A 14,726-nucleotide genomic window follows, 5' to 3' on the forward strand; every position below is an offset into this window, starting at 1 on the left:
AAATTTAATATTATATAATAAACTCACCAATAACAGTACCGCCAATGGCAACAACAAAGAATGAACCTACACCACTTGCAATATCTTGAGCTATTATATTTGATATGCCGATTTCGTTGTATACTTCCATCATATGGTACATAACGACCTTAAATGTTAATATATTTTTAAATTACATTGTAAATGGATTTCAACGACATTACTTAGTGATTAGATAATTAAAATACCAAATATTCATTATTTTATATAAATATAAAATTTATCCAACAATATAATTATATTATATATTGATAATAGAAGCTTTTACATATAATAAGCAATCAAAAAGTTTCAACTACTTACTGTCACAGCATCGTTCAACAACGATTCGCCAAACACCACTATATACAGCACCTCGTTAACATGGATCTCTTCGAAAACTGCCAAAACAGCAACAGGATCAACGGCAGAAATAAGCGCAGCGAAAAGGAAAGTGTCCAAAAACCGTGGCACTTCTGGTCCAAAAAGACCAGTCAGACCGCAGCCCCAAAGTGATAGACCTTTAAATAAATAATTTTTATAGAGGCATACAAAATTTATGATTCAAAGTTAATTTAGCTACTTTGTAATCATATAGCAACAGTATAATAATAGTAAAACAAAACAGCCAGACACTTTCTCCTCCATTGTCCAGCCTTAGCAAGACTGAGGCTAAAGCAACTCGGTAATATTACCGAAGACATAGCCGAAACTGATATTAGCCGTCGCAACGAATTTGTGCTAGCGTCAAAGCGCTTTGTCGAGCTGTAATAATCTTATGATCCATTATATAGGAGTTTTTAGGTACCACAACAGGCCAACGTTCTAAGCTGTCCAAGTGAGTTCCCTCTTAGGATCGACCTCTTAACCTAATCTAACCTAATAGTAAAACGAACACACGTTTATGCGTGTGTAGATTTATATTCGCATTCATACATAAATTCATTGGAAACCCGTTAGATGTGAAAACCCAATAATTTTTTATAACAAATAGCAACAACTGCCAGTTTTTCAGAGCACTGTAACTGTCAACAATATACGAAAATATTCTTTCAAAAACTACAATCTGCTTTCCTTCTATGCTTCTTCTATTTTCCTGCGCAGCTTTCACAAATTGCGAACATACACGCACATATGTACGTAAAAATGTACATATGCAAATGGAAATCATGTTAGCTGCGATATTTTATGCTTTTGACGCACGTGCGATAACTTCAAAATGAAATGAGCGAATGTCAGTGCATTTTTGTATTGATGCCAAGAGGTCACAGAACAGTCAAGTGCCATATTCCGGATGCAACGTGAGTGCTTATGCATTTGATAAACACTTGTAAAAACATATTGTACATAGTGTGATTTCTATTTATTTTTGTTCACTTTTCCAAGCATTCTTCTACTGTCACTGACAGTTATAGATTTGTAATAAGAGCAGCTCAGATATAAAACACGAAGGCTAAGCATGTTGATGGATAAAGTATGTTCAGCCTATATTTAAATATAGACAACTTAGAAACGTATTTCTTCAACTTTTTATAAATGGTAATTCAATATTACACTTTACGAGAGTAACGATTTCGACAAATGAGCAGTTTCTTAGTGAGAAAAGGACGAAGGAGAAATTTCAGATCGATATCTCAAAAATTGAGGGACTGATTCGTGTAAATATAGGCAAACGGACATGGTTTAATGGACTGGTATAGACTTTCCGACATTTCCTTCTGGGTTACAAACTTCGTGGCAAACTAAATACACTCTGTTTAGGGTATAAAAAGTATTGTATACTAATATGGCTATAATATTAAATGTTTACTAACTGCAAAGGAATGTGAACATTTTTAAAGTTATGCATAAATGCACATATACAAGTACAAATTCAAACAAATTCGACAATGAATTGCTGCAACGATTGCATTACTAATCGCAATTGTAATGCTTTTCAAGTTTCTTACTTATTTAAGCAATTATGAATAGCTAGTCAACAATACTGTACTGGCAAAGTACATACACGTTAATAATAAATATAATATTTACTGATTCATTAATAGTTTGTTATTGTTAAGCGCCACCGATTACTTAAGTGAAAGCACATCTGCGCAGATGTAGATACTTGAATTCATAAATGATATATGTAAGTACACACAATCAATTAGGGATTATTAACGAGTTCAACGTAAATTACATAGAGATCACTGCTAAGGCAACTCATTGCTTCAGAAATACATAATAGACCCGTGTAGAAGCTTAAACAGCTGCTACTACGAAATAATAAAAATAGTGGGCTATTTTCTGTATATTTTGAGAAAATTTGCTATAGTAATGCATATATCAACCGAAAGAAGAGATTTCAACAAACATAAAGCTTACTGACTTTTTAAAAAGGTCTGATATTTTGATGTGAGAATTTTTGATAGAAAATTAGAGTTTTTTTCGATATGAAGTCAAAATAAGGAGAAAAATTAATATTTTAATAAACAAACAGCTGTGTATTTAGAACATAAGAAGGTATGATTACAGCAAATTTCGCGAAGGAAAATTTGTTTGTACAAGATGAGAATTAAAAACCCATAAACTTGATTATTTGTGAAAAAGGTATTGGTACAATAATTGTAGATATTTTCTTTACCTACAACTTTGCCGAAAATCGAGATAAATCATTTGCAACCCTTAAAAATTCAACCACGATCCTCCACTTCCTCTTCTTGATCTCAGATCGCCCGCAAATTGTTTTTCCTTTTAATTTTGTTATTTTTTCTCTCTGTTCCATCCCTATAATTTGCTTTCAAAAATGTTTTACCTATAACCTCTATAACTAATATTGTATGAGATAAATTTATGCCAAGTAGCAAAAACTCTGGTAGAAAACTGAATCGTGTAACTTACTGCAGTTAGCGAATGACACAAACGAGTCACGAAAATTTTTTATAATGGAGGGAAAAATGCATTGTGTTCATATTGTACTACTGTAATTTATTTATTTGTTGCTCAAAAGTTTAAAACTATTTTCCGCTTTCATTTGCAACATGTGAGATGAAGGGATGAATGGAGCCGGTAACAATTTCCCATTCAACGTCAGTCAAAAGCAGCACCAACGTCAGCGCATCGAATAACTGCTGGCCTTTTCCGTTTTCATTATTAATCATTACATTATAATAGCGATATTTTAATTGAAAAAAAAACTGGTTTGACAAGAGCGTTTTGCCAATGAAACTGCGTTGGCTTGCCCATGAAAATGAAATTGCTGACCAATCAATTTTGTCACCGAGCAGCTGCTGATGGACGGTTAAAAGGTATAATGTAATGAAATTATGAGCTGACACACAAATTTGTATGTATTGTACATTATGATGAGCTAAAAACAAAAGTAATATCAAATTTATGGGTTAAAATGTATCTTTATACAGAAACACAATATCCCTAAAAGGCAAGATTTTAAATTTAATTCTAAAGGATGTCGGTGAGCATTGAAAGTTTCTAATTTAAATAACACGTAAAAAATCTAATTTCATTAAAAATAACATATGTTCTGAACCGATTAATTTCAAGAAAAATTAGCCTCAGTTCGGTTTTTTGAAAATATCTTTTTAAATGAAAAGCTTTCCTTACAAGCCCTTGATTCCGATCGTTCAGTTTGTATGGCAGATATATGCTATAGTGGTCCGATATCTGCGGTTCCGACAAATAAGCAGCTTTTTGGGGTGAAAAGGATGTGGGCAAATTTCAGATTTCAAAAACTGAAGGACTAGTTCGCGTATATACAGACAGACGGACATGGCTAAGTCGACTCAGATCATTTATATATATAATACATATAATATTTACATTTTATAGGGTGCCCAACGTTAACCTCTGAGTGTTACAAACTTCGTGGAAAACTTAATATACCCTGTTCAGGGAATAAATAATGTCATTTGAAGAATTATTGCTTTAGTTCTCCTAACGAATATAGTACATACATACATACATATTTCTTATGCATATAAAGTATTATACATTTATAAACAAATGTTGAAAATAACACGTAATGTATAAAGAAAATGTTGCTGCACTAAAGCAAACAATTTTCTGGCTGCTCACCACAAAGGCACCAAGCCGCACGTGCCGGTATTGAGTGCAATTTCGAACTTTTTGTGTTTTTTTTTGATATTTTCGCTCTTATAGCTCAAACAGTCACCGACATTCCTTCCACCTTTCCTTACTTACCGCCCGTATCGAACCAAATTTGTCAAAAGTTATGCCCGTAGTTGCAACGCAGAAATCAGTTGTTCTCTTTTGTTTTCATTTCACCAATGTTGCCATTATTCTAATTGTATACACGAATTTTCACACATTTAGTTTTTTAGTTATACTTTTTCATAATAATTTCAAATCCAACTATTGAAAACAGTCTACATATTTATAAATAAATGTATTTGACTGTAACTTTGAGTTATTTTGAGAATATTTCAAATATGTTCAAGTTTATTCTTTAATTACTACAAAATATCGATATTGACAATCCTGCGTTGCAAGAGATTGCTCTCTCACACTCAGCTCACTCAGTTTTACGGGAAAAATCCAATTTTCGCGGATATCCTACCATATGGTCTGTTGAAGCGGACGGTAAAGGCGGTGGTGAGTGTTCATTTACATTGCGTTCTCATAAGATATGTCGTATTAGCTGACGTACGGAAGGGAGGAATGTCGATGACTGTTTGAGCTATTACTCGTTGCAAACATAATTGATTCTCGCTAAGACATGAAGAGCAAATAATTCCACTTATTAATTTTAAGCAATTATTTCAAAGTCAAAGAATCGAAGATAATGTTATTATGATTTTAATTAGTAATAAAATTGTTTAGAAGAGCGCACAATTACTACGCCGGATCTAACTACCCGGTTTCGATCAACATCAAAAGAAAATTTTTCAATATCAGATAACTCTCAGCAGATAAGCCATTCAATTTTTCTGTGGTTTATCTAAACTAGTTAATTTGACAAAATTTTAGTTGGAATACTTGCGAAAGAAGTCTCTTGACAAAATTAAATTCTCTCATAGAGAAAATTTAGTTTAAATCTTCACAACGTCCGTGTTATGTTTAACGTTTAAAAAATTAGATACAATTAGCTATTATTGCCGAATCGAAAAACTAAATTTCTATTAAGCGATATTATAAAATATTAAAAATTATATCATGGAGGGTTCCATTGAATTTTTAATTAAATATTTGTGTTTGTACTTTAAAATTTTTTTAGAATCGGTAAGCTATTTCGTTTTTCTTTATAATAACAACAAAGTGTAATGCGTCTATTTATATCATAACGTCCCATTTCCTTAGTTACTTTGCTCTCGAGAGACTTACGTAAAAATTACTTAATAAACAGAATGAAAAATCAACAAACAAACAAACCAAGCCTCTTCGGCTGGGAAGTTGCTGATTTCCAGCTAGAAACACGCGCTGCAGTTGGTCAGCTACATGTCTACGTCAACACACACTTTCAGCGTACGCGTTTGCTTGGGAAAAACAAATAAAACTATAAAACTATAAATACTATGGCAAAGTGCATTCATATTGCACATGCATAATATGGAACCGCTGACATAATAAAAAAGCAAATAAACAAATAAGTACAAGTATTGTGGACCGTCTGACTGCTAGCGGCACATGTATGGCGACGGCGACGACGCTTCATATTTCACAATCACATTAAGCAATTTGTTGGCATGCACCGCAATTAATTGAATTGAAGTGAATGGATGCCGACACACAATAAAAATGGAATAAAGCATACGCAGCAACAGTGATCACAGTTAAGATGAAGCAGTAATTTTTCCATAACTCATAAGCCAATAATTGAACAAAATCATAAACTATTCATGATTATATGTAGATGCTTTTCTGACGTTTTGATATTTCAGTATGTATGACAACTATATGCTATACTGATGCGATATCTGCAGCTCCGACAAATGAGCAGCTTTTTTGGGAGAAAAAAATGTGTGAAAAATTTCAGATTGATATCTCAAAATTTCAGACACTAAACGACTCGGCTCATCACGCTGATTATTTATATACATAAGTACATATACATATATAATATTAAATAGGGTCTCCGACGTTTGCTTCTGGGTGTTACAAACTACGTGCAAACTTTATATACCCTATACAAGGTATAATATGCATAATTATTCAGACAGTTGGTATAATAGAATATTTAGCTTTAACACTTACCAATGGTTGCTGTATTGAAAACAGTGCCGATGCCAGCCATCAATAGAATTGTGCCTAGGTTATCGAAAAATAATCGATTTGGCATAAAGTAGCCCGCATCCAGGATAATCGGCGGCAGCATGTAGAAGAAGAATGTATTGGGCGTGAGCGGTGAGACGGCGACATCCGTGCAGAAATACAATACAAAACCAATAATAACACCAACAACGATTAGCAAGCAAGACTCAGGGAAAATAAGATGTAATTTCGGTGTCATATGGAAACCTGAAACAAAGTAAAAAAATATATGTATTTAAGACAGTAGATATCAGAGTACACATATAGTGACAGGTGAAGTGGTAAATAATACAAATTAGTAATATTATTGAGTGGATAGTAGAGAAATACGCGACTGCAACATTAAGTGACTGTTATTTACTCAATATGAGAATAAATATACCAAAGTAGTGAAGGTTTAAGCACTATTTACATTTAATAAGAGAAGAAAGCAAACATTTGCAAGTGCCTGTACAAAAATATATATACATACATATATGTATGTATAAAAAATTTTACATATATAAATATATTTGTATATTCATTTACGTGTAAACGTACAAGTTTATATGTTTATTATCATTTCCTCCCTTAACCAACTAAACAAGTGTTTATACTATTTAAAATCGTCTTTATAGTGTTATTTATATTTATATGGACATACACGTGCATATGTATGTATGTAAATATGTATATAGCCACATATATGTGTGTATATTATATGCGCATTTTCTTTGAGTATTTTTTTTGTGTTTTCGATGTTTTTACTTTGCTATGGTTTATTGATTTTTATTGTTGTTGAATATGTTTACGAATCCACTTGAAATATCTGCACACGGAATAAAAATGCATATATGTATGTAAATGTGTATATGTTCAAAGGCAATTTGCGGAATATCTCAATTCACCGACGATGGGAAAATAGATAGACACACAAGTCGGTATCTTAAATCTCTTTAAAGCGCTTATGTTCATACTTAGACCCAGAGGTATAAATGGGATTTTATACATATTGCTGAGGGATCGGTATATTGTACTGTAAACAAAAAAAAAGAGAAAAAATTCATGCTCATTTAAAAAACCAGGCCTGTATTTATTTGGCATATATAAGTACATATGTACATAGATATTAGTTGATCACTAAAATGAATACATTTTATGCCTTACATATAATTAAGGCTTAAACCGTTAATTATGATAGTTCCTCAAAACTATCCCTGAACTATCGCGTTATACATCTCTTTTGTACTAGTTAAAATTGTGGTAAGCAAGAAATGAGCACTTGCTTTAGGAACTGTCGAAGCTTCCACTGTATGATGAAAATGTGTAAGCTCACAAGTGGCAGAAGGTAGTATGAAGTGTTTTAGATACGGTTATCTGCTGATATGGCAATTTTGCATCAAGAAAATGCAGGCCAATGATAGACTACCTAATAATCAGGTCAATGTTGTAGAAATGCTCAAAGGTCTACGGAAAAATTTATATATTTTTGATCAAAAAGACTAGATTTGATTTCAAACATTTAGAACACACGTGAAAGTTGCTACCCATGTGATCTTATGAAGAATTTTTAGTAAAGCATTCAGAAGCGAAAAATAAATAATTTTGTAATCTACAAATCTGCAAAGACAAATGGTCCCCATATAACGGTACTGTTAAAAACTACTAAAAGCGCGATAAATCAAGCACGAAACACACCAGATAAATTAAATTTTATCTCTGGGATGGTATGAGATAACTTTATAGGAACCGCCCACTTTTAGGTGAAAACCCATATCTTAGGATCTGCCCAACCGATTTCAACCAAATTCGGTGCATAACGTTCTTTTTATATTTCTATGTCATAGTGCGAAAATGGGCGAAATCGGACTACGGGTAAAACTTTGCGTGAATAATACGTTTAAAGTATGCCACCTTGTGACCAAAAATTGTCTAAATCGAACCAAAACTGTTCAAGCCCCTAAGTACTAAATATGTGGACCGCAGGGCCTATAGTTGACCTTCTACCGAAAATATCAGTTAATCCACAAAGAAATCTCAAACGAGTATACCATTTGACTTTGCGAGAGTATAAAATGTTCGGTTACATCCGAACTTAGCCTTCCTTACTTGTTTTTTTATTATTTTCCAACCCATTAGGTGAAATCATGTACATATGTACATATATGGACAAAACATTATAATAGAAAACAAACAAATCTTGGGACTTCGAAAATGTAGTTCATTGTTCTTTGCACGTAATATTTAAAATTATGGGCTATATATCTAAACTACTACAGGATATACAAAATATTATTTTATTTCTATTTGCTTGTACGAGGAAATAGTGTTTACCTATTATAAGCCTTTCGCGGGCAAATTTTAATAGCCAAAGGTATTTATTGTTTGTAATTTATTTTTGCTTTCATAATTTTTAACACCATTCGAAACGTATTTTTAAGTATTTTTTTTGCCCAATTTATGCATTATGCGGCCTCAGGTTTGCATTTATGTAAATCCACGGAAATCGTTTTAAAATCGTACCCGAAATTGCATAGCTGTAAAATCCCTGAAAAAGCTTTTTACTGCAAATTCAATTTGCTCAAAATTACAAAATAACAAATAAAACAAGCAAATAATAATGCATATATGTAAGTACATACATATGTATATTGGCCAAGTAGCGAATTTCGATGCCAAACGGCAAATACACAAACCACTACTCAACATATCCAGACAGCAAAGTATCGGAGCATATTGGCGGTTGCCAAGTGTAAAAAATTATACACAGACATGCAACCATTGGGTATTGTGCAAAAGCATTGCAAATTGGTACACGCAACCAACAAAAGTTGTTAGTATTTATGTGTGTGTTTTTTTTGGTGTAGCGTGCTGTGTTGTTTGTATGGTGTTGAAAGCGTGAATGTCCTTGAAATGAAATACGAAAGCCAAGGACAAACGATTTGATAAATATCCTCTGTGCAAATGGCACATAATCTATAATGCTCATGCGTCAACACTGCTTCCAGTATAAGCCATAATGCTTTGGCTATCTAAAACAGCAGTTTACTAACTTTTGTACATTTTTTACTTTTTTATATTTTTGTCAAAAATAATAATATTCGTATTTAGAAAAAATGCAAAGGTGAAAAAAATTTGCATCGATCAAATTTAGCCTTTCGTTTGATATATAATATTATATGTAGTTTATCCCCAACTGTGTTAATTATGCGCTTAGTCACCTTTAACGTGTAATTTTCACAGAGAGTCGCGGTGTTCATTTGCATTAATGATAAATTTTACGCAAAAGTATAAAAACTGCAATACTTAAGCACGCAAAACAGTTATTACCGTTACTAAGAGAAGATATTAAATTAGCATACATCTAGGCGTACGACGGTGTTTATCATGCTTTATAGAACACATTTATTTATAAACATTTCTCGTTTCTTTTCTTTTTGGATAATTTTTTACAGTAATGATATACTATATTCATATTCTTTATTTATTACATTCAAAGCATGTGAATTGATATCAATACTAAATTACCATCAATTATGAGCCAACATTACTTGCGTTAAGTCAATTAAATAATTATCACAAGCATTTATTGCGAACTCATTATCGTTTATGTAATTGGCTTCACTTGAAAATAGTATATCATGATTGTTTCATTTTCGCAAATCCCTTTTGTTGATTTTTTTATATTTTACACATGATAATTGAGCATATATAATCGTATAAATATTATATATTATATATATATTAAGTTCATAACCAAAGTTTTTCAGTACTCACCAATTTTCGCTATACTCGCCGAAAGTATCCAAATGCCAATTATAAACGGCGTTTTCACCCTATCAAAATCAACCTGTGAGAGCGGATAGCGCTCTGGTCTGTGCGCATATGGATCATCATCGTCATGTGCAGAAATCATTATCGGTGGTCTATGTGTATCGACTTCCTTTGGCTTATCACTGGGTGTAGGTTCTGGTGCTATTGCATTTGTTTGCAGCGCAATTTTATTGCCATCACTGTCACCAGCGCCGACCTGTTGTTAAACGAAAAAAATTGATTATATATGGATAAATTTTCAATATTACTCAGCGAATGAAAACTTATATGTATGGTATACTTATGAGTTCAGACGAGTGGGGAAATTTGCTTATGTTTTATGCTACAGATATTATAAAATGACAAACATGATAATGATATGAGTTCAGATGTAGATGGATTCTTTTATGGTTGTTATTATAAAATTACTTAAAAAGTTAATTGTTTGAACGGATCCCAGTTAGAATCCTTTTGAACGAACGTGAAGGTCTTTTTTTTGCTGAATATTTGATTAAGCAGTGTCGCTGAATTACGTTTCATTTATACCTTTGTATGAGTAATATATTTAAATTAACATCGCAAACTACAAAATTATGGAATAATTGTAATTGTGATAAAGGTCAAATGACTAACTATAGATTTTGAAAACCAAATGTGGATAGTGTAACAAAATTGTGTTAAATTTTGATATTTTGTAAGGACTCAGATAAACGTTCAAAACAGGTTCTTTCTGGTATCTTACTCATATAGGTAAAAATGTTAGATATAAAACGATAAAAACCCCACCGATTTAGTAAAAATATGAAGAAGCACATATGTAGGTAGGTACAAATTCTTGGAAATTAAATATTTTCCAATGAAAATATTCAATGTAACCTTAGACGTCAGCACGCTATCAATCATTTAGCGAATTAAGTGTTAATTACAAAAAGTAAATTCTAACTGCGCATGAGTTCAGTACAACGATGGCGCAAAGAATTTCTAGCACTGATAAACGCTTTGACCGTCAAAAACATAGATAATGGGATTTTCCACATATTTTTATCTATCATCTTTCTAATTTATTTGTGATAAAGCTAAAAAATGTTAAATATCACAAAGCTCATTGGCCACTAACACAAATTACGCGCTGACACTATATAAATGGAGTTTCAGCAACCCTCCGTTATTTACAGCACCTTAATTATCAAATGTTTGTAACTAATCATACTTGATACATATACAGATACTTATTGTTTAGGCTCATAAGCTTTTCTAACTTTTTTTACACATTCTAAAGCCTGCAAGTGTAGAAAAATATTAATAAAAATATATTAAAAAAAAAAACGTTATCACTGAAGACATATACAACTTTGCACATAAGAAACATTAAGACTATTTTAAAACTCGCTTATTTATAAAGCTCTTGCGTACCTATTTATGTATAAAACTGAAGTGGACAAATCGCAAAAGCGAAAAGGTAAGCGAAACCGAATTTTGTGCACATTTGGACACAGAACTGGCGATCGAATGTTAAATCTTGAAGTTTAATGAATATAAATTAAAGAAAAAAAAGATTTTTATGTCGACCCAGACGTGGACGTACATACAGATAGGCATATATGTATATATGTATATGGTATGCACATATGTATACAAGCTCACTATATCACTTTGCCAAGTTTATTCTGCTGCAAGCGATTGGCCTCATTTGCGCCAAAATCTAGTTAACACTGGAAGTTGGCTGAAAAACCAAATATAACCAACTCGAACTGCATTGTGCAACGTCATAAAAAATATATTTAATAAATATTACTTTGGCTATTAATGCTGTGTGTGTTGGCGCAAATAATACGGCTTTTTGATAAACTAGCGTGCAATTATTGCATTGAAAGGCATTATGCACATGCTAGAACAATAATAAATATTAGACATTGTCATTAATGTACTTGCATTATTTATAATTGTGTCGTGTCTAGTCGTTAGTTGAAGCATAATTATAGTTTGCAAAATATAATGCTTTTATAATTATATAAATATACAAATTAATTGTGTTGAATGTTAACACACTTCACATAGCAAAGCAAGAATTGTTCAATTCGCGTTTGGATCAGGCAGATCGTTTCTATGAAAGAGCCACAAGAACTAATTAAACTAGAATTATTTACTTGTTAGACCTAAACTTCAAGAGACACTGTAAAATTTTGTTTATGGTAAATCCCATTCCGGCCATATGACTAGTAAGTGGTGATTCATAAGAGCCTGATACGAATGTTAAAATAAAAATAAAAAAATTTATTAAGGAATTATTAAGGCGATGCTCCCTATCACAAATTTATAGAAACGTTGGCAAAATAATATAAAATAGACTTCGATAGCTTCTGTATCCACAGTATTCGTCAAAGACGGTCCTTAATAACTTTCACTATCTTATGAAATCAAAACAAGAAAACGCGGTAACTTCGGTTGCACCGAAGCTATAAAACTCTTCACAAATATAAAAGATTATTTAGAAGTATTTGCTTTTGATGGGTCAGTTTTTATTGCAGCTATATGCTATAATGGTTCGATAACGGCGGTTCCGACAAATGTGCAGCTTCTTCGGAGGAAACGGAAAAAAGGACGTACATATGTAAAATTTCAACTTGGTATCACAAAAACTGAGGGACTAGTTCGCATATATACACACAGACGAACGGACGAACATGGCTAAATCGGCACAACTTGAACTATTTTTTCGGAGATTTTACCGTTGTCCTAAAAACTAATTTATACCAAATTTCGTGAAGGTATCTCATCAAATAAAAAAGATTTCCATACTAGAAATTAATTTTGATCAACCATTTTGTATGGCAGCTATATGATATAGTTATCCAATATCGGTTCCTACAAATGAGCAGCTTCTTCGGAAGAAAAGGACGTGTGCAAAATTTCGGAGTGGTATCTCAAAAACTGTGGGACTAGTTCGCGTATAAACAGACAGACCTACGAACATGGCTAAATCCACTCAGCTCATCATGCTGATCATTTATGTATATACCTATTTAATAGGGTATTCGACGTTTACTTTTGGGTGTTACAAATATCGTGGCGTATTAAACATACCCTGTTCAGTGTATAAAAATACTCATTTGAAAGTAATTTTGCTACAAAGTTACAAAATGTTGGAAAATCGTTAGAATCCTTGTTGCGCTATCGATGAATGATAAACTTTAATTTTTAATATGTTTTTCATGCTAAATTATACCAAAGTATCTATATTTGATCTTGCCCGAACTTGGCACTTCCTTACTTTGTCAATGTTAGACAGGTATGATTGAAATAAACCTGAAATAATCGTATATACCTAATGCAGCAATACTGCAGCAATTGAATTGTGCAATATATTCGTGCAATTTATGTCTATACACTCATACATACATATGTAAGTATGTAAAAATAAATTGTAATTTTACTAATTTCTGACAATTGTCAGCGAAATTCCATAATCAATCGCACAAAAGAATTTCCCTATAAATTACTGGACAAGTCACCGGTACAAATGCAAATATTTAAACAAATGTTTTTAAATAACTGCAACCTTTCCGCAACCACAAAGGCATTGACAATGTAAAACGGAATTTTTCCAGGTTTAATTTAAATCGATTGGCATTTTGCGGGCATGCTTTAACTCTATTTAAGTATGTCAGGCATTTTCTATTCAATTGGATAATTCTTTTTGTGCGGAAGTTACGAAATCCACAAGCTACTAAGAACGACGACTCATGAGGAACTTTGTAATATAAATAAGTATTATTTATTCGTAAGTTACCTCATTTAATACCTCGCTTGTTCACTTGAACTGTATTTGTATAACCTGAACAGGATATATTAAATCTGTCACGTGGTTTATAAAACCTATATCGATATAACATAGCATATAGCTGACTTACAAACTGATCGATCAAAACTAATTTCTAGATTGGAAAACAGTTTGTTTTTACATAAAAACAATCGAGATATATATAAGGTTATGTATACAAGTATATATATAAATGATAACGATGACGAGATAAGTTGAAATCCGCGTGACTGTCCGTCCGTCTGTGTCCGTCAAGCTGTAACTTGAGTAAAAATTGAGATATCGTAATGAAGCTTGGTACACGTGTTCCTTGTCAAAAAGTAAGGACGAGTTCGTAGGTGTGCATAATCGGACCACGCCACAAAACGCCATTTTTGAAAACCTATAAAATGCCATAGCTGAGCACTAAATAATGATATAAAACTGTAATTTAGCACAAGGGAGCGCAGTAGCAATGGGCACCTGTGGGCTAAAAATTTAAAAAAAGTGGGTGTGGCCCCGCCCTCGAATAAGTTTAATATCCATATCTCCTTAACCACATAAACTACAATAACCAAATTCCCTTAAAACAAATTGTTTAAGAAGCTGCGTGAAAATGGATGAAATCGAATACATTAATGCTTTATAAAAGCCACCTTCAAAATTGGACGACGGGCGTGGCACCACCTCGACCGATTTCAACTAAACTCAGTAGGTTGCATTGCTATAATATTCGTATATTGCACTGCGAAAATGGGCGAAATCGGACTACAACCACGCACACTTTCCATACAACCCAATTTTAAATTCCATCTGATTCTTTCACTTTCCAGTACACAAATCAAACACT

The 14,726-nt window shown here is 32.5% G+C and overlaps 1 protein-coding gene across 5 annotated transcripts in view; it reads right to left on the bottom strand.

Moving 5' to 3' along the window:
* Nhe2 (Na[+]/H[+] hydrogen exchanger 2) overlaps positions 1-14,726 on the bottom strand; it is a 44,568-nt gene that overhangs the window by 26,589 nt on the left and 3,253 nt on the right. For all 5 annotated transcript variants that reach the window (XM_014231470.3, XM_036366462.2, XM_070107500.1 and 2 more), the window contains exons 2-5: positions 10,042-10,294; positions 6,229-6,492; positions 343-539; positions 28-148 (exon numbers count right to left, since the gene is read on the bottom strand). In XM_014231470.3, coding sequence (XP_014086945.2) covers positions 28-148; positions 343-539; positions 6,229-6,492; positions 10,042-10,294 — 835 coding nt within the window. The remainder of the gene's footprint in view (positions 1-27; positions 149-342; positions 540-6,228; positions 6,493-10,041; positions 10,295-14,726) is intronic.

The sequence above is a fragment of the Bactrocera oleae genome, chromosome 3 (genome assembly GCF_042242935.1).
Source record: "Bactrocera oleae isolate idBacOlea1 chromosome 3, idBacOlea1, whole genome shotgun sequence".
NCBI lineage: Eukaryota > Metazoa > Arthropoda > Insecta > Diptera > Tephritidae > Bactrocera > Bactrocera oleae.